Below are 22320 nucleotides of genomic sequence, written 5' to 3' on the forward strand. Positions count from 1 at the left end.
AGTTTCTTCAAATGCGAGGGTAGATTGTAGTTCAGTCGCTCTTATTATATATAACCGGTTTTGAGAGAGAGAGAGAGAGGGGGGATTAAATAATGCCAAGTAGGCCACATAATCACACAGTGGGGTTCGGATTGAACCGTCGTGACTCTTGTAAAATATCTACCGCAATTTCTGTGGGAAAACCAATGGTTTAACAAAATTAATAATATTTTAAAACCCTTCAACAATTGGTAGGAAATATACTTTATTTTTTTGTATCATGTATAGAGTGTTAGTATAAGAATTAACGTTTAGTTGAGAGATGAAAATTCATAAAAAGTTTTACTTTGAGAGAATTTCCTTAGCATTTTCATTACGATATATCAAACTCACTTATTAGTTGAAAATTTTAAGTTTAATCTCGCTGGATGACGAGTTTTCTACTAATTTTTTGAAAATGACAAATTGTCTACTTCACCTTGTTCTCGTCCTTCAAATATACTTATCCTAGCCTTAATGCACGTACATGCATAATGCATTTTTTCAATCATTGCGTGCTATGCTCGACTTACATATTTTAAATGTATTTATATACGTAAATTGACAAAAGAAAAGTCAAATATTTGAAATACATGAATAATCTTAAATCATGCTAGAATAAACCCTTCATAAACCAATTAAAGCTGCTGAATTTACATAATAAAATCAGTCTCTATTGAATTTATATTAAGAATAGAGAAAACAATATTTAATAAACAACTGATTGAATCACATTATTGCTAGCCCATTGTGAGGTTAAGCCCAATCCCCTTCCCCTTAGTGTAGATAATATCGTTTGTTAAAAAAAAAAAACAATCATTTAACAGCTAATTTAGTCACATTATTATCTGCGTACGAATGACTTTTTTTATAATTAGCATTACATGCCTCTTAAGATGTTTTGAACGTGTTTCAAAATAAAAAATATATATATCTAATGAAAAACTTTTTGAATCATATTATTACTAGTCTATTGTGAGGTACTCATTATTTAAAAAAAAAAAAAAACTGTATAAAAAAATTATAATTATTAAAAAAATACTGTTAAAATGATGAAAATACATCTGCCACATTTTATGCATTATTTTGAGTCGCTTTTGAAGTTTTTTGTTTGAGGAGCTTTTTTGTCTAATTATTTTTTTTATAAAGCTTGTAACACTAAAAAAAATACTGTTCATTTAGCCATTAACTTTATATATAAAGATAAAGGAACAAATATTTGTGTGCTATATTATACAATCAAATAATTAATCTTACAAATCGGTGTGCATGTTGTACCCAGTTTCACCTTGATTGATTTAATTTTTAATTGTTTAATTAATATACTAATACTAATTAAGTGTTTTTAAATGAAAAAGCATGCATAAATTAATGGAGGATATGCTTCATGATTAAACAAATAGGAAGATAAGATCAAGCATAGTAATATTGCTTTGGGGCAATGAAATCATGCAACAACATTTCAACCACTTCGATTTTGACTTTCTTGTATTAGTTCACTGCTCCGAAACCTATTAAGAATATGAAAGAAGGTAAATTCGGATTGACAAATGGAAGGTAAAGAAAGAGTTAATCCAACACATTTTTTCAACCATTTTCGATTTGGTATTATGTGAATATTGCCTTTTTTACCATTTAAAAAAAAAAAAAAAAGACTATCTCAAACTAATAAAGCTTTCTGCTTGCAAGAGTCAGAAGTAAGGGAAAATAACGTTCATCGTACGCAACTGTTTCCATGACTTGAATTTGTAACCGTTCATTCACAAAAGAATAATCTTTACATTCAAGCACTTAACATGTTTTGAAAGAAATAATACGTATACTATATGTATATTGAACAGCTATTTTTCCAAACCAAATTGCTGAATAGTACTATTCATAAAAAATAAAAAAACGAGTTTCAAGTTCAAGTCATGTAAGAGTAATTTACATAATCATGCGTTTAATCTTTATACTCGTAATTTGAGACAAAATATTTATGCATACATATGTTTATTTTTAATTTTGTATATAACAAAGCGAGAAAAAATAAACACTAGCGCACAAAAGAAGATCGAAATTATGTAGAATTGTATAGAAATCAATTGCGCATTTATTCCCTTGAGCTACTTGGCTTTATGAATACTCACGGACCACGGCCCTGGTTTGGATAAGTTTATCACCACCCGGGATACAAAACCCACCCGCAGATCTCGGGTCTATATTCTATCTTCAACCTTACGGGTCAAAATCTCGCGGAGAAAGAAAAGCATTGACAGGTGGGCAAAATTGTAATAGCAGTGGGACCCCCCTGAAATATACGTGGTTCGTAAATACACCGGGGAGGGTTACGTGTAATTTGGACACAACAAATTCCGTACGGACGGCACGTGAGAGTTCCGTCGGGTTAGCACGTGGTTGGTGGCTTGGAGTTCTCGAGGTGGCGGTGACCCTCTTTGTCCTCCTCTGACAGCGGAGCCCTCTGATGGCTTACGCGTGGGGACTTAGGTGGCTCCCAGTTTTATCCTCCTCGAGATCTTCATGATCTTGTCTAGTCAGTCGACTTTGAGGACGAAAGTGTCTTTTTATTTTTCTATAAGATTTTCTTTGCTTTCGAGTAGAAACGTTTACCTCAGGTACCAAAACATTGAATAATTAATTTGGCTCAAAACGATCTCATTTACAAAGGCTACTTGTGAAATAATAAAAGGAGATTAAACCTAATCTTTTATTTTCTTTCATAATAATGATGAAAGGTATCCGTTACTACGACTCGTTCAACGCAACGTAAGTTGAACGAGTGATAGTATTATCTTTTATAATCTTCGTCTATTAAAAAACTAATATAGATAGGCATAGATTTTGTAATATATTTGTGTACTATTTAGGCGTGGTTAATGATGTGTCAGGTTAATGAACAAATTTATCTTATTAAAGATTAATTGTCTTCTCATTTGCCGCAGAAGATGTTACACCAACCAATCTAATATAAATACGTGGTGTCTTAAGCATTGCTTATTTCATAAATCAATGATATTTTATAACATTTGATAGGAAGGAATAAATACGTGGTGTCTTCCCTTCTATCTTTATAAAAAAATTAATATAAGACGTCTACAATAACTTGGGATTATTTAATCTAATTGCTCATTAGTTTTCAAAGTATATTTATATTTATTATACATTCAAAATTCTTTAACAATCAATCACCTATACGTGGTCAATTCTTAATTATTCAGACATTTTCCGACAAAAAAAAAAGTTATTCATACATTTTAAGTCTTTAGGCATTGGTGCAGTGAATATTTTTTATCGTCACACTTAAGTGATAGTGATATTCACTACCCTATTTTTTTACAGTTAGATAAGTTTTAAATTTTGAGATATGTGTAGTGGATAAACACAAATTTTAAAATTTAAACTCATCCAACGATGATGAGTACTATCACCCTTTGATAGTGATGAGCATTATTAGTGGTGAGCGAAATGCACTTGTTGACGCATTACAATATATCAACGACCATAATTTATTCATACAATGATAACATTTTGGTTTGTTATTGACATCCAAGAACCTATTTGTACACTCTAAATTTTCTATGATTATTAAAAAGAAAAAAAAAGTTCTAACAAAAAGTGCACATCAACTTTTGGAGTACTGATAATAGTTATTCTTTGAGATTTTTAGTATTTCATTTGCAATTTCTTGGAGAAATCAATAAACAAACACTTTGAGATTGGTTTTAAAATTTTAATAAGGATCAAATCACATGATCACATTACCCACGCTTTCAATGAATGTGCAAAAAAGGTATGCTATTAGTGTTGGACGGTGAATTAGTGGATAATCATTGAGTTCCATGCAATTTGGTTGGCCTCCCTACAAATACTTAAGAGATCATTGTCATTAGTGGGGGTTTATAACAAATCTCATCGGTCCGTGTTTTAATCCCTCATGTTTAGTGAATGTCGCCGGGATGTGAAACAGAAGATGAGATTAACTCACTTAAAAATGCATATTGGAGCATCACCTTCCTTTTTTTAATCACATTTGTAGAACCTTTTGATCGCTAGAAGAGTTGGAGTCGTTAAACTATTAAGATAGAGAAGGATTAATTAAAAACTACGGAACTTTAATGAAAAGTTTCCGGTATTATTCACTTTAACGAAAAACCACATTTTTACACTAAAAAGTCAATCTTGATACTATTCATTTTATCATTTATTTTGTCCTTATCGTTAAAACTCAAAGTTTTTAAATCTTTATCATTAGTTTTCTTTAAAAACTAATCCAAGGATTATCTTATGGGCATGAGCCGAACATATCAAACGGGCTTCTGAAAATTGGGCTTAACTAGCTAAAAGAACATTGTCGTGCAGTCCATCTTCTCACGAGAAGCCCAACCAGAAGAAAATCCAACAAGTTTGCCAGGAAAACGTCTGAATTAGGTCGGATTCCGAGCTGACTGTAACGATAGCTTTTTATTCGAAAACTTCAGATCCAAGTTACAAGAGTCTTGGATAAGGGCATCTTGGATCTTGGATGATCTCAGGCGGATCTTCAAACCAAACCAAGTCAATTGTTAAACGAGAAGATATAGCTAAGCGGTGAACAACACAACTACAAAGACGAGGCACGTAGCAAAATTGAACTTCAGACAAACTTGATTCCGTGCTTCTTTTGTTTATGGACTTTATGGTAGAGCACACACTTTTCTTAAATTCTATACGTACTAGTTAACACAAGGAAAGCCATGTCCACCCATGTTTTAGTAAATGTTGGGAAGTCAATGCATCAAAATAATTATAATTCATGCTTACGTAAGTAATCATGATACGTTTTTCCTTATTTATCAAGAATTTAATTATGAATTGTAATGTGAGGCTCACATTTTTATGTTGTTGGATTAAGTATGTAGTAGTAATATGTAATCCTATGAACGCAAAAATATAAACTGCCGTTTAACCCCAAACTATCACTCTAGTTGAAATTGATCCCATAAATTATTTCTTCAATATTAAAGACTTCAAGTTTTAAAATTTAGCCGATTCACCCTTTGCTGCTAGACTTCATCCACATTTCCGTCACATTTAAGGGTAAAATTTGTCTTTTCATCGTTCAGGCTTACAATTCAATATATCCGCCGATAAAAATAGGATACATGGACTAGATTAATTAAATCTTGAGAAATAAAAAGGATTACAAGTATTTAGACAAAAGAAATTTAGTAATTAAGTATATCTTTACCTTTTGAAAACTCATTTCAAATTTACCAAAATATTGAAATTTATAAAAAATAAAATGAAAACGAAACCCTAAAAACCTGTTTCCCACCCGCAGAAACCCCCTCCCCTCCTCTCCCCCTCCTCCTCTTCCTCCTCCTCTTCAAATCTTAATTTTGCAGCAAATGTCTTTGGTTCGAGGAGCCTCCCGACATTCTCATGGATGTTCTACTTTCTGGTTTTACCAGCCCACTGTACTGATCTGTTACTCATCTTTTATCAATAAATTAATGCGCAGCTTTCACCCAAAAAAAAAAAGAAAAAGAAAAAAAAAGGAAGTTCAAAGGTGGGTTTCCAAATTCCAACATTAAAAATAAGTACTGAAAGTTTGAAACTTGGAAAGCCAAGTCCCACCTAATTAGCAAGCAAGATATGATCCAATAGGCGTGCAGACATTCACATGTCTTGCAATCAAAGACTAAATTAAGGAAAAAGGAATCATATATTAGCTTGTCTGGAGCGTCCATTCCAATTCAAGCATTCCAATCTGCAAGCCAAAGCAAAACACAAACAACGACACAGAAACAACAAAGATCAGATTTTTCTTAAATTTCTCGAACTTTTGCCTTCAAGGATTGTCGATCCAACTGTTTTCATCTGGATTAAACCTTAAATCCGGACAAATTATAAACAAATGATCCCGCGCTTTTCGTAGACTTCACTTTTCCGCTGGAAAATTTTCAGTTTTTTCAGTTGGTATCGTGGGATTATATATATGAGGAGGCTCATAGCCTGGTGCTTCAGAAACCGAGTCTCCGACAGCAGCAACCATCAGAAGCAGAAGCATCCAGAGGTATGTTGTTTTCAGCTGTCGGAGGAAAATGCAGTTACCCATAAACTGTTTTTTTAATGATTGAGTCGAAATTGTGTTTTATTTGGTTTAGGGATCCAAAGAAGCCATGGACAAGAAGAACCAACACACCAACAAGAATGCCGCCGACAATGTGGAGGTTTGGTTTATACTTTGGCCAAATTACACTATTAGCCCTGTAGTTTTCTCGGGTTTTCACTTTGGTCCCCCTTATTTTGTCACATTTCGTTCTTTTAGCAGTTTATTACTTTAGTTTAATCTTTTACACATCTTATTATAGTTTACTTTTACAAGAGTGATTATTGGCAGTGAAATTCGAACCTAAGCTTTGATTTAAGCTACAGTACTTGATAACGTTGATATACAAAACAATGTTACAACGTTTTGGTCATAAACTAAAAGTTTTTAGTTTTGGTTAAATGTTTATTTTTTTTAAATTAAATGATTAATCATACCACATGAACTTACTTGCCGATGAAATGTTTATAATTTTGAAAAAGTTAAAGAAATGAGTAAAACATAAAAGAGTAATGCTGGGAAGATTAAATTTAGTCTCCTTAGCATTACTCGACATAAAAATATATAGATATAAACACACACACACACATATATACACACACAATTATACATGTATTTATATATAAATATATATACGCACACTACAACAATCTACCTCCACCCTATTGCATTGCATTGAAATCCCAAAAGCAGGTTCATGCGCATTCATTCAGCGGCCAAACCCAAAACGTCTGTCTGAAAAGTTTATAGTTTCTATATAAGCAGACATTCTTATATTACACTGTATGTGAGTACCTGAGGAGGAAATAAAAATTGGTCTTTGCTGGAGTTTGAGAACTAACACCAATGCACCAATATTTTTTCAACCTGTTCTTTCCTCGGCAGTTCTCGAGGCAAAATGTTGCTGATTCAAGTAGCGGTCGAGGTCCAAATATCGTACTGAACCATGATTTCTCTGGAGGGCTGCATTCTTGGCACCCCAATCACTGTAATGGCTTCGTAGTGGATTCAGCAGGAAGTTATGCGGTTGTCACGAATCGCCAACAATGTTGGCAGGGCCTGGAGCAAGAAATTACTGGGAGAATTTCCCCTGGCAACACTTATTCAGTTTCAGCTCGTGTGGGAGTCTCAGGGACTCTTCAGGGATCTGCTGATGTCCTGGCAACTTTGAAACTGGAAAGTCGAGGTTCAGCGACTAGCTATATGAGAATTGGAGGGTAAATGGATGTGTCTGGTTTCTGTTAGTGCATTGTTATTTTTGTTTATGGAAAAGGGATTTGTTTTAATGGTAGTAAGCACCTGTAGAAGTTCGGTGTCAAATGGGAAGTGGGAAAGCTTGGATGGAAAATTTTCGCTGTCGACAATGCCTGATCGGGTTGTGTTTTATTTGGAAGGGCCTCCTGCTGGAGTTGACCTTCATATCAAATCAGTTGTGATCTCTTGTTCTGAAGGCCAGGTACTTATGTTTCTAATCACCTTTGTTGCTACGTCTAAAGTACATATGGAATCGCGGTTTTACACGGTAAAATTTTGCTTATTAAGGGTTGTAGTTCAGACTTCCGAGGCAAAGAAACAAGATATGATAAGTTGGTTTTCCTTTCTTTTAATAAGCATTTAGGATATGGCAGAAACGTAAAAGATTATTTAATTTCTTTTCTTATGCCTTCTGCTTTTTCTGGCAGTCTGAGAACCAAAATTTGGCCAATTCAAGTAGCAGTAATGCTACAAATATCATAGTGAACCATGATTTCTCTGGAGGACTGCATTCTTGGCACCCGAATTGCTGCAATGGCTTTGTAGCTTCTGTTGATTCCGGTCACCCAGAAGTAAAAGCAGGCAATTATGCCGTTGTTACAAATCGTAAGGAAAGTTGGCAAGGTTTAGAGCAAGATATCACACGGAGAATTTCCCCAGGCTCCACATATTTGGTTTCAGCATGTGTTGGAGTCTGCGGATCTCTTCAGGGCTCCGCTGATGTCCTGGCAACTTTGAAGCTGGAATACAGAGGTTCAGCGACCAACTATTTGAAAGTTGGAAGGTAATGGTGCTTTTATTCCATCAAGTGTTTTTTTTTTTTTCCCTTTATAGGGAAAGTAATCTGTTTTAACAGCAATAACTGCTTGCAGATGTTCTGTATCGAAGGGAAGGTGGGGAAATTTAGATGGGAAGTTTTCTCTGTCGACGATGCCTGATAGGGTTGTATTTTATTTGGAAGGGCCTTCACCTGGAGTTGACCTTCTAATAAAATCAGTTTTGATCTGTTCCTCCAGTCCAAATGAATGGCAGGTACTTTTTCTTGCTCCCTATATATGGAATCATGTGTAGCAGTAACTTGTTCAAGAAGCTTTCAGCCACAGCAATCTAGTTTTATTTATCTATTGCTGATTGATTTTGGAATGTATATTTTGAAGAGTGGAAGCACTGGGAATTTCAATGATGGAGAAGAGAATATAATCCTAAACCCAAACTTTGAGGATGCTCTGAATAATTGGTCTGGAAGAGGCTGCAAAATTGTTTTGCATGACTCGATGGGAGATGGGAAAATCGTCCCTCAATCTGGAAAGGTTTTTGCAGCTGCAACAGAACGCACACAGAGCTGGAATGGCATCCAGCAGGACATCACTGGAAGAGTGCAGCGAAAGCTAGCTTATGAGGCGACTGCTGTTGTTAGGATATTTGGCAACAATGTCACTACTGCTGTTGTCCGGGCTACATTATGGGTCCAGTCACCAAATCAGCGTGAACAATATATCGGCATTGCTAAGTTATTATCTTTCTCCCCGTCTCCTTCCAAAGAAATTGTGATTTATATGTTTCTTCGCTGCTAAGTTACTATCAGATGAGAAATCATTTCCCTTCCTATTATGTCGCCTTAATCTTAATGGACTTTGGTGTGCTATAAAGTGTGCAGGCAACAGACAAGGACTGGACACAGTTGCGGGGGAAGTTCCTTTTAAATGGCTCCCCGTCAAAAGTAGTAGTTTATCTTGAAGGTCCACAAGCGGGAACAGATATTCTTGTCAATAGTTTTGTTGTCAAACATGCTGAGAAAGTTCCTCCTTCACCTCCACCGGTTATTGAGGTTGGTTGAATGGGTGATTCATTTTCTCGTATACTCTCTGAGCATATTTTCTGCGAGCCCAATTCATAGACATAAACACTAAAATATAGGCTTTTGTTTCTGTAGTTTTCAGCATTTGGAGTAAATATAATTGAGAACAGCAATTTGAGTAACGGCACAAATGGGTGGTTCCCGCTTGGTAATTGTACTTTGAGTGTCACAACTGGTTCACCGCATATTCTCCCTCCCATGGCAAGAGAGAGCCTTGGACCTCATGAACCTTTAAGCGGTTGCTACATTCTAGTAACCAAGCGCACACAAACTTGGATGGGTCCTGCTCAGATGATTGGTGACAAATTGAAACTCTTTTTGACGTATCAAGTATCTGCTTGGGTTCGGATTGGTGCTGGAGCAACTGGTCCACAGAACATCAATGTTGCACTCAGCGTGGACAACCAGTGGGTCAATGGAGGTCAAGCTGAGGCAAGTGACACAAGATGGCATGAAATCGGTGGTTCCTTCAGAGTTGAGAAGCAGCCATCAAAAGTAATGGTTTATATCCAAGGTCCTGCTGCAGGTGTAGACTTAATGGTTGCCGGTCTTCAGATATTCCCCGTTGACAGACCGGCAAGATTTAGACATCTGAAGAGGCAGACTGATAAGGTAAATGGTGTGTGGTCCCTTTTGTTTCATAAGCATCATTCCTTCCTCACCAAGCATTGCTTCAATAAGAGCCTAAAGTATAGACGACTCAGAATGAGCTTTTCTCTAATTTGTTCTGATTGAAGTCTTTCTCCTTTACTGCAATGCAGGTTCGTAAGTGCGATATTGTCCTGAAATTTTCAGGGTTGGACTCGAGCAGCATGCTCGGCACCTTTGTGAAAGTTAAACAAACGCAAAATAGTTTTCCAATTGGGACATGTATAAGTAGAACAAACATTGACAACGAAGATTTCATTGATTTCTTTGTTAAAAACTTCAACTGGGCTGTGTTCGGAAATGAATTGAAGTGGTATTGGACTGAACCACAAAAAGGAAACTTCAACTACAAGGATGCTGATGAGATGGTGGACTTGTGCAAGAGTCACAACATAGAAATGCGAGGGCACTGTATTTTCTGGGAAGTCATCGACACAGTGCAGCAGTGGATCCGCTCGTTGAGCCAGAGTGACTTGTCAACAGCTGTTCAGAATCGACTGACAGATCTTCTCACACGCTACAAAGGGAAGTTCAGGCACTATGATGTCAACAATGAGATGCTGCACGGCTCATTCTATCAGGACAAATTGGGAAAAGATATCAGAGCCAACATGTTCAAGACTGCAAACCAGTTGGATCCATCTGCCACTCTATTTGTGAATGATTATCATGTTGAGGATGGATGCGATACTAGATCATCACCAGAAAAATACACTGATCAAATCCTTGATTTGCAGCAACAAGGTGCACCTGTTGGTGGCATTGGCATCCAAGGACATATTGATAGTCCAGTGGGTCCAATTGTTTGTTCAGCTCTTGACAAATTAGGCATTCTCGGCCTTCCAATCTGGTTCACGGAGCTTGATGTGTCATCCAGTAACGAATATGTTAGAGCAGATGATTTGGAAGTGATGCTTCGTGAAGCATTTGCCAATCCAACAGTTGAAGGTGTAATGCTATGGGGATTCTGGGAGCTGTTTATGAGTCGGGAAAATTCGCATTTAGTGAATGCAGAAGGGGATATCAACGAAGCAGGAAAACGTTTCTTGGAGCTCAAGCAAGAGTGGCTATCTCATGCGCACGGCCACATTGATGCGCAGGGAGAGTTCCGGTTTAGGGGCTTCCCGGGAACATACAGTGTTGAAGTTATTACTGCCCCGAAGAAGCCTGCAAAAACATTTGTCGTTGACAAGGGCGAGTCCCCAGTGGAGGTCTCCATTGCTCTCTAAAATTGCTGCTTATTCAATAAATGGTGTGATTATTTTCGTTATGTTCATATCTTTATGCATTGTCAAATGAAAAAATGTTGCTTGTTATGTAAAGGTTTGTAATTCTGAGTGAAAAGAAATGAGGTATCATATTGTTGGTTGTGAATCTTGTAATGCTGTTTCCCTTGATTCTTCCGATGGGCCTTTAAACTTTGGATATTGGTTGGGCCAATCTTTGGGTTGAGCAAAAACCTATCATGCCCATGAAAGTACTTATAAAGTGAATAAAATCCAAGAGACAATAGCAAGACAAAAGTGACAATTTTTTACATAACACGATTCAATAATACAACTTAAAAACCAAACCAAATAGAATAGTGATATTCATATACTTATTTTTACTTTTCAAACACTCTTCTCAATTGACCGTCGGATCGAATGAATTGAAAAAGATTTATAAGTAAAAAAATTAATAAAGATGTATGACAAGTAAAATGAAATGTGTTAATAGTGCTACCATTTCCTTTTTACTCACATGTTTCTATACAGTAACTTTACTTTTGGGTACAAAATATATAGTAAATATAATCGAGAACAATAGCAAGACAAAAGTGATAATTTTAGACAGAACATGACTTACTTCAGCGTAATGCTATTCATACACCTCTTATTACATCTCACTATCTTTCAATTTTTGGCAAATTGAATAAGATCATTGGATAAAAATAATAAGGATGTGGGGACCCTTTCCTATTTACTCATATATTTCCATACACTAACTTTTTTATTGGGTTAAAAATGTATAGTAAAGTGTCGTTTCACTAGAATGAACCTCTGATTGGCTATTCCATATATATAGAGAGAAAATGGGGCATGAGATCAACATCAAACGGAGCACATTAAACCTACTAAATATGTAGAAAAAGATAGAAAAATCCTCCACGGGGAGGAGCTGTTATAAATCGTGCTGTTATAAATCGTGTGGTCTGTATCCTAACAATCATTTGGGAGACTCAAATTATAATTTCTTCATCCGAAGGGCCCAAACCCTAAACATCTTTATCAAAGGAATGTCCCATCACGCCCATCACATCGACCTGATAGACTCCCACCATCAATTACTACTTCTAGCATCTACTACTGCTATGACTAGCCATGTATATCTAAGCGAAATTCTTTTCAAAGTGAAATTCTTTATAATATTCAACTTTAAATTGCGAAGTTACATCATAGTGAAATATCTATAAAAAATTTCCCTTGAAAGATTTTCCTTAGCATTATCCCTTTCTCTATTTATGTATATGAGATATAATCACGAGACCTTATTTTAGATACAAGTTTTAGATTCATGTTTTTGGATTATAATTGATAGATCATGTAATGTAACGGTTCATAATTGAATACCTTTTAAACAATGAATCCGACCATTCATACTTCAGTACATCATTTATAGATCATTATTGTAAAAAATTAGATAAATTTGAAACTATTAAAACATTCATTTGTAGTGAAAAAAAAATAGACGAATAAGATTCTATAAAAAAAAAAAAACACTAAAATGTAATTCAATTGCCATATAATTTCGTATTTTGATAGATATGATATTTGAAGCAAGACATAAAAGATAAATAATTAGATCATTGAGTGAAATTCATAAAAAATATATATATCAAAATATGTGTCAAAAGCTTATGCTCCATGCCCTAACTCATATGTATATATATTTGAAAAGCGATATAGTTTTGAGTTGTTTTTTTCTCTCTTCCTCTTACTATATATGGTTATCATGATAATGGGACCCCAACACAGTCTCATCCCTGTCTCTAAATACCTGGTTCCTGTGAACCCCACTTCCCACATGGGTTCATAGTATCATGTTCTGCTACATGGGTACATGGAGAATGGAGGTCACGGTTGGTGTTTAGAATTAGACTGCATAACTCGTTATATTAGTACGTTGAAGTAAGAAAAGAAACAAACACCAACGTTCAAATTCTATTCAAGTTGAAGGAATGAGATTGATGAAACTTATCTCTTTCAATTTCCCATAATGGTAGAGTTATATGTAAAGAATAAGTTTCTTTTATAACCAATGCACCTTTTCCTGTTAATTTGGAGAAAAATTAAAAGTTTCATTGTTTCTTTCAACGTGCATTAAACTAGTCTGATAAAATTCATATTCCTACTCAACGAACAATGCTTAGATGAAATGAAACCATCAGTTATTCAGAGACTGTAACTTACACACTTTTATTTAACTTTAACCATTATAATTTATTCAATTCGATAAGAAAAAGAGCTAAAATCATCCGAAATCACCTCCCTTGGCAGAATAGAAGCTATAGTGTTTGAGATATCCGGATGTCAGCCTCACAAGAGTTTACGTTTGACATGATGGGGGTTATTGGGTGGGTCGCAGACGTATCAGAAAGTTTTAAAGAAAAGTTCATCTTTTAAATAAAATTTAAACAGAAAATTGATCAAAGAAAAAAAGAAAGAATAAATGGTGGAGTGAGAGGGACAGAAGTGGGGACTGGGTCGACTGGCAGCAGCTGGGAAGAGGAGTTAGTGCATTGGGAAACAGCTCCCGCGCTGTTTTCGCGCGCCCTCTCCCAAATGACACCGCCAGTGGAACACCACCCACCCTCTCTGGATTTAGCTCTTGTCTGTCATTATCCAACACCTCCGTCCTTCCCCACCCCACTCACAGAATCATTCAGAGTCTCACAGATTTCATCAAAATTTTAATTATATTTTTACACAGTTTTTTTTACTGTCTGTTAGCCTGCTGTTGTGTTCAGTCTCTAATGACTGATGGTGACCTAGACGGCTGGATCCTACTGTTAAGCATACAAGCTAATAATGCAGAAATGTAATGTAAATAAAGAAAAGAGTTTCAGAGAAAGAAAGAGAGATTGAATCAAGAAAGAGAAAGATGTATATTTCACTTAATGAAGAAGAAGATACAATTCGTTCACTTTATACAAACATAGCTCTTGACAGACTTAGGTATTCTAACCACCTTCATAACAACCATTGCTTTCTGTTTATACCAGACTAACAGACAATCCTAACAGCTACTGACACTTGTCTCAATCTCACACATCTACCACCTACCCCATGATTCTCTGCGCTCTTGCCTTGCATGGGGACTTCATTTTAACCTTAAAAAGAATTAATGGCGAATGATCAATAAACTTCAAAGGTAAAATCAAATAGAAGCTTAATTAAATTGGAGATACCTAGGCTTACGTAAGAGAAGAAGTTATCTAGGACTGTTTGACTAGGCATTTACTGATTAAGATTGTCCACGGTCAGGTGAAATTTAGAAAACATAAAATTTTATTTTTTTATTAGAAGTCTCTAAAGATGATGGGACATAGATAATGTTTTGAGAATTTTGATTTATAAATACTAGGTTTAAGATTGCTTTTATTTTATTAACTAGGGTTTGTGTTAATAGTTCTTTAACTATGTAACCATCTACTTAAAAAATGGATATTGTTGTTTGTACATTAATTTTAGTCATTAATTTTGTTCAATTTATTCAATTCAACTGTTCAAATTAAAAAATATATATATAATCAGTAAAAATAAATGTATCAATAGTATTATTTAAAAAAATTATGTAACCGTTTTAGTAATATAAATATATATTACTAAATTAAATAACGGACTGCAAACGAAGGAAGGACCTGCCAGGTGTTGCATATGGTTTCACCGAGGCGTCAAACAACACTATTTAAAGACTCTTTACACATAATTTTCCAGGGAAATTAATATTAGGGTTTTTGGTGGTTAATTTTCCACGGTCCAACGATATCATTTATACAGTACGACGTGGCAGACATGCAAGAAGATTTACTGATAATCATGAACAGATTACAGATGGGTCACCATTGATAGTAATTTAATTATTACTAAGTCCTGCTTACGCGTATTTAAATTTAAGTAATTAAATTAAAGTAAGCTTTTGACTCAGATTCTGTCCTGGTTGTTGGAGTGCGCATAACAATTATGATCTACATTCAAAGCGCAAAAGGAAAGCAGATTCTGTCCTGTGTTAACTTTTTCTAACTTGGGTAATATTTTATAGTATACATGTGGATAACTATTTGGAAATATAAGAAAAGTCCACACCATGCACTAAAATTGTTTTGAGGTCACTAATATTATTATACAGCTGAAAATTAAAACTTGCCGGAGGGAATGAGAAATATTGAAGTTTTATCTGCATTGTTTGATTACTTTAACACATCTTTGTAAATGACCATAAAATTGCTAATCTTGAAATTTTGTTTTGTTTTAATTCTAAAATAGTTTTTATTTTCTTTTCCCTTTCATCTAGTTTGCTTTTCTCTTTGATCAAATGCTCACCCTTAATTAACCTATAACTTAATTCAGGGGCATATACGCTTTACCGCAATGGCAAAAATCATGTTTATGCACTTTAATATGAGTTCAACTCCCATCAATTCCCATTAGTCCTAACAATTAACTATATAATCAACTAACGCTACCGTTCTACTAAAAACACTTAATCCAAAGAGGGCTTTTTTTGTTTGTTCAAAATAGAAGATAGGTTGGACGTTTCTTTAAGTCATCATAACATTGAAGCAAATTAGAGAGTGGAAGGGATTTATCTATTCCGGAACTACCTGCTAACTCGAACCAATCTTAAAAAAAATAAATTTTATTTGTTGATGATATTAGTTGAAAAACAAAGGATGTATTGGCATATCAGATCTCTTGTAGCATTTTGGATTTTTATCTCCAACATAGGGGATAAAGAATTGCGACATGTTATTTTATGAATTCAATTTCATTGCTAACGTTTATGCTAAATATTGTTTATATATTCTTGTAAAGAAAATAAATGATTTTCACAGTTTTTTTAATTGTTTTTTTTTTTTAACTTTATCCAATACAAATAGTCAAAAACTAAAAAAGGAAAAAATATAGAGCGTGACAATAATATATATATATATATATATATATTTTTACCATAAGATAGTATCACAGTACAAAAATTAAACTTTAAAATCATGAACAAAATCAGAGCCTTAATTAAAAGACTCCTTTGCAAATTCAGACCGTGCATGGCCACAAAATGTTTACGCTAGTTAAAATACTGTTCACATCAAATCCGACTTTTAAGGATTTAATTAGACATCTAATACCTGAATTATTCCTATTAGTCAATACTTAGTGCTCATCGCTGTACGATTGAAACATCCATCTTTAGTCTTTACCCTATAGATTAAAGAGAGACCTTTTTCTTGATTTAACTTTGCTGGCGACCCTTCAACCTCTTTTCACTTTCTTAATTAGACACAAAAGTGGAATATCTTACCTATCTAATAATGCAATGATATTTGTCTAAAACATCTGCTTTTGTTAATATACAACAATCCTTCCACGTGAAGCTGGTTAATCTGGAATTACAGCCAAACATTCTCTCATTGGATACTTTTGATTAAGTTTGATTGGTTGGTTAAGGAAGTGTTAAGATATAATATCTAGATATTGTATATAATTTGGGATGTATTCGCAGACCTTTGCCCCACTTATAAAACTAATTTATATTTCCCACAAACTTTCTTTCTGCGTCATTCATACCCTTTAAATTTGGTATGTAGGTGTTGTTGAAAAATATTGACTAGTAGTTAGAGTTATGCTATACTTAACTATTTTTGTGGATACATTCACCACCACTTGAGGGTGATGGTGAAAATATTTTCATTTCTATGCCACATTTGTGTCATATTTCTAATGAAAGTATGATCCCCAACACATATGGTAACATTTCTGAAAAGTCCACATACTTTATTTCTCTTTAAGTACGTCTCTATTAATTTCTAACCATTAATTTTTCTTTTTTTTTATTGACCGATAGATTTTATTAGATTAAATTTTAGATTAGCTACTAACATGATTCAAGTCCACGCCATCATGCATGGACTCAACACCTTCCCACAACAATGGTAAAGGATCACTTGCACCTTTAAATTTTCTTTAATTCAACACATATTTTACGAAAATAATTAAGTAAATTATATCAGTATTGAATGCTACCAATCTTCTTAGTCATGCTTTATCCTTTTATTTTCTCAACTCTCCTTTTTCATTCTTTAATATTGTGCGCAGAATCCAGGATTCTAATATCAGAGATCCCAATGTAAAAGTTTCAAAATTGGAGGTGATAGTCTTGATGGAGAGAGGCGGTGGAGGTTGGAGTTAGGGTCACTACCAAGATTTTAAATACCAATATCACTGGTCGTCCATTGATATGATGAAAATTTGGTTTAAAAGTCAATGAGTGAAACTTTGAGAAATGTTGAATCACCTAATTATACATGTATAAGTGAAATACATGTTACTATAAGTTTTGTTACTTTTTTTTTTTTTTTTTTGGGAATAAGCTTTGTAATTCGTACAAAAGAAAAAGGCTAGGTATTATATTAGGAGTTTTATTTTTTGTTCAGTACTTTATTTTGTAGGGTAATTCTCCTTTACCATTCTTAAGAATTGTGAAATTTGTTTGTTTTTTTTTTTTTTTATTTATACTTAATTTTTTTCATCTCACTTTCATACTTAAATTTTATTTTTTTTGCCACTTTAATACTTTCGTTACTTTATTTGTCAAGTTTTTCGTTAAATGATAATATGGCATTGTTGGCCCACAAAATTTGTGCCACGTGAAATAACAAATTAAATGAATATAAATTAATAAGTTAATGGAAAATTAAATATAAAGTAAAAATAAAATTCTTTTCTTGACAAGTGAAGACAATACCACTATATTGCAGTATGACATAAAAAAAAAAACAATACTACTAATCATTCTTCAACAATATAAAATGAAGTTAAAAGTCGATAAGGTCCAAATGAGAATCCTCATACAGTTGAAGGTTATTAATTTTTCTTCTATAATACTTGATATTCCGTGAAATGAACGAAGGAAATATTTTTTTATTTACTAAGTGACATCTTTAAAAGATGACACAAAAACAAATACTTCTAATCATCTTTCAACAATATAAGAAAAAAAAAAGTTCATAAGGTCCAAATGAAAATCCTTGTATGGTTGAAGGTTATCAAATTTTGTTCAATAATATGAATACGGTCATAATCAAATTGAGAAAATATTTTTTTATATACTTGTCAACTTCATAAATATAAAGTTGACCCACTCAAACCTACTCAAACTCTTGAAATAAAACTCAAATTTTAGGTTATAAACTTATCCTTAACTTGCTCAAAGTCTTGGGACAAATATAGTTTTTAACCCAAAACTCATTTATGGGGCAAATTTAGGTTAGGATTCCCTTGGGTTAGTGGACTAGCCCACTACATAGGTGTATTTTTCTTTAATTTTATATTTATAAATGTATTGAATCAAACTGTAAAAGAAAAATATTTAATGGTCCAAATTTAAATCCAACAGCTAAAATAATTAAAAAAAAATTATTTCATGTGCTTTGTATTCTTTTATGATGTTTCACGAGTTTCTTGGTGTCAGTTTAGTGATTTTTCAATATTTATCGAAATTTAAATATTTTTAGGTTAAATATTTATAAAATTAAATTAAGATAATCTACATATTTTTTTTTATTAAAAAATTTTACTTTAAAAAATATCTTAAATAAATTTTTTAATAATTTCGGATAAAAAATATAACCCAAAAATGTTGGAACATAAAAACGATTCCTGAATAAAAACTTAAATTTCTTGAATTAAAAATTTTAAATTCTAACCCAAAGTAAATGTTGGAGATACTCTAATCTACACAATTGCAAAACTTACGCAAAGGTTAGAAATCGATTTAATAAATGTTTTTTAATCCCAGGCATCTGTACTACTAACTTGTGAGTGAGTTGACAGGAACAGCTCATTCATATGATGATGAGAAGATAGTGATGTGACTGGAAAAAGGTTAGCACCAATAATAGACAGCTGAACTGTGGAGCCAGTCTAATCGAAGCCAACTCAACACGCCCATGGTGTATGTATCGGTGTTGGGATGAGAATTTGCCACTGCATATCTAATTATACAACATTAATACCAAAAATCAAAGAAGATAAGTCCCTTTAGCAAGTTTAGTAGCATGTTCCACCTGAATTTTATACCAAGTTTAGTAGAATATTCATTTCCGCACTTCTTTTCAATCTTGTCAATCTGCTGTTTATATATTTTAAATCAAATTAATAGCAAGAAAAAAATGGAAAGAAACAGAAGTGCAAAAATCACTCCTTTTGTGAAAGAAAAGAGGTTGAAAATTTCACTACGATACATGAGGAATAAATTAGAACTCTGTCGCTTGCAGTGAAATGATTATGTCTTTTTGAAATAAAGAAAATGATTTTTACATAATTTTTTTTACTTGTGCATCTTTAGTTTAATTTTTTCTCTTGATTTTTTAGTATATTCAAATCAAAAGTTATAAAAACAAACGTGAGCAAAACAAATAGTGTTTTAAATTAGCTATAAAAGAAACAAAACAAATCGAATTTTCTCTTGAATGAATCATTTATGGACATATCTCTCTGTATCTTTTTTTTTCTGTGTAATTTTTGGTCAAAGAAGTACTAATCTTGGCGAGAGAGGGAGTGATAAAAATATATGATAATATCTGCAGAAATAGTAGTGAGTGCATGGGGAATAGGCGAAGAGAGCAGTGCGAGTGAGTGACAAGTGAAGATGATGCTGCAGCTCATGAAAGCGTGGTGGTACTGCAGGTACAACCACACTGGTGCCTCTCCTTCTTGGACACGTCCAATCTTAATTTTCTCTCACCCAAACGCCACTCAGAATTGAGAGAGAGAAGAAAAGTGTTAATAACCTAAAAAGCATGGCAACGAGAGGACATGTTTAAAATTTTGCCATGTTTCTGGCCCCCACGGCTTTTGCAGTACCAGTTACTAGTAGCGCGAGACTCCCGGGGGAATTTGCTATGTAAAAGGCCCAGTTCTGTTCTACACTGGCCCACTGATCACTGGCCCCCCTCTCCCTCCTCTCTCTCTATCTCTAGGTGCGTGCGGGTGGAGAAGGTGGTCGTCGCCGCCAGCTATATCTCGATACCACACCCACCGCTTCTGTAAAATTTGATATTGCTTGTGTCGCGGTTTATTGGCTTTCCCTCCGCGTCATCGACTCATTGTACACACTCACACACGTGGTTTTCCTGCAATGCCCAATTGCTCATATAATTATATTCCATTAGCTAGCTAGTCTCATCATTTTACTTTGATTTACAGAACAATATATATACATATTTGACCAATAAAAATGAACAATATATGTCTACATACAAAGTTACAGACAATATGCTGAGATAGGGTTAGGTTCCTTTTACTACTATTTACAGTTGAAATGTCGTAGTCCTCCTGTCCTACTGCCTATTATTTATATATAAATATAATGTTATTTTTTGTTTAAGGTAACAATAGTTTTCTAAATTAAGTTCTTTACGATATATTGAGAACCATAAGAACAATATAATTGAAATATGACCTACAAGTATCAAATCGACAACATATTGAATTTTAAAATAGTTATCGGACTTGAGACAAATTATATAAATATATTAAATCCTAAAAGCATATTTTAGAGACTCGCTATATTATCCTTCTCAAGAAATATAATACAACAATTACAAAAATTTCACTCCAAAGTATTGGCTATACCTCAAATTAATATACTTTGTTTGTCAAAAAAAAAAAAAATATATATATATATATATATATATATACACTTTGTGAATAATTACTCATTAATTTTAGCCAAAAGGAAAAAACATAACAAAATATTTTGCTAAGAACATTCGAGCATACCATGCTTTCCTCTTTCTAATTATACATGCGTACTGACCTACAGAACTTTTCTTTTATTGACCTATTATGTACGTATGAGAGGGAAGTTATTATATACAAAACTAATTATACAGTATTAAACTGCAAAACTTCCTTCTAGTGACCTACTTTTTATGTACGAGAGTGAGGATATTATGTACAAATTATAACAGGACTTTATAGTGGGTTTCATTATTTAATCTCCAATGTAATTTCTTTACTACCTAAACCTTACTTATTCTCGGAAGTTAGGGAGAACTTTGAAATTTTATCTCTTTTAGCTTGATAGTTGTGGGACATTATGTCAATCAAGTGTCTTCTCATTACAAATTCTTCTAGGCATTTGATGTGAGTTTAGCTACTGAGATTTGTAATTAGATCCTATCGTTTGAGAGAGAAAATGAAAGGAATGCACTGTAAAAAGAGTCCGCAGACTCATATTTCAATTGTTTTTTGAATGTGTCCTGGCTAAAAAAAAATGTAAAATTATTTTAATTAAGAAACTATGAACCATTAAAAACTCAACATTAATATAACAAGGAGAATGCTAGCCACTTTCCTTTCTTACTTTTTTTTCCTTTCCTTTTTCAGTCGTTTATGTAATGTGCATTTCACTTACAACTAAATCTAGGCAATTAATATGTTTAAAATTTGTCACTTCTCTTTCAACTTATACCCCTAATTATTATTTCAAATGTTAACCACACCAATAGTACTTCTCATTTTCTTCATTAGTAGGTATTAAACATTTCAAATTTTAAGGACTCCTCTTTCATTAGAAAAAAAATACGAATTTTTGTTTTCAGGCTGCCGTAGGGGTTGTGCTGCATAAACAACTTTGACAGAAAGCCCTATCATTGAAAGACTTAATTAGTTACTTGTGCTTCTGTCGACGGTGGCTGGCATCAACATGGTTAAACGATGAATATGAATCTGTTTCAAGGTGAATTCAATAAGGTCCTTCAGATAGGATCTTGTAGAAAAATTTTGCTGACATATATTGATTCGCCCGTCTGGTATGTGAAGGCAATACAATACCAAGCTAGAAAGATAAATTCCAGTCCAGATACAATTTCTTCGAAAATAATATTCCTAATTTCGTGTATATTATCAAATTAATAATGATCTAATCTTTTATAGTTTTACAAATCAATAATTATCTAATCTTTTACAGTAAAAAACTACATGATAATGAGAAAATCATCATTTCAAGTGATGTTTATCCATTAATTTCGCCTCGCACTAGTTTGGTTTGGTTAAGAGACAAAAAACGAGGAACTGTATAAGATATGTTGTCCATCACTTTATTTTTTGGTGCTTTTTGGACCTGAAGAATGATTAATAATTGCAAGTGCAAGTTATACTTGGGGTATGGATGAGGTGTTTTTCTC

At 33.6% G+C, this 22320-nt stretch overlaps 1 protein-coding gene across 1 annotated transcript; it reads left to right on the forward strand.

The window, feature by feature from the left end:
- Positions 1–5316: 5316 nt before the first annotated feature.
- LOC103951721 (endo-1,4-beta-xylanase 1) lies at positions 5317–11243 on the forward strand. The gene is made up of 10 exons (XM_009363171.3): positions 5317–6073; positions 6165–6230; positions 6995–7326; positions 7415–7565; positions 7792–8147; positions 8236–8395; positions 8521–8873; positions 9014–9191; positions 9297–9833; positions 9983–11243. The coding sequence occupies exons 1-10, from the start codon at positions 5996–5998 to the stop codon at positions 11096–11098; spliced, it is 3327 nt and encodes a 1108-aa protein (XP_009361446.2). The 5' UTR covers positions 5317–5995; the 3' UTR covers positions 11099–11243.
- Positions 11244–22320: the final 11077 nt, after the last annotated feature.

Source organism: the organism of the source record quoted next, unplaced genomic scaffold, assembly GCF_019419815.1.
Source record: "Pyrus x bretschneideri cultivar Hongxiangsu unplaced genomic scaffold, Pyrus_bretschneideri_v1 Contig1, whole genome shotgun sequence".
Lineage (NCBI taxonomy): Eukaryota > Viridiplantae > Streptophyta > Magnoliopsida > Rosales > Rosaceae > Pyrus > Pyrus x bretschneideri.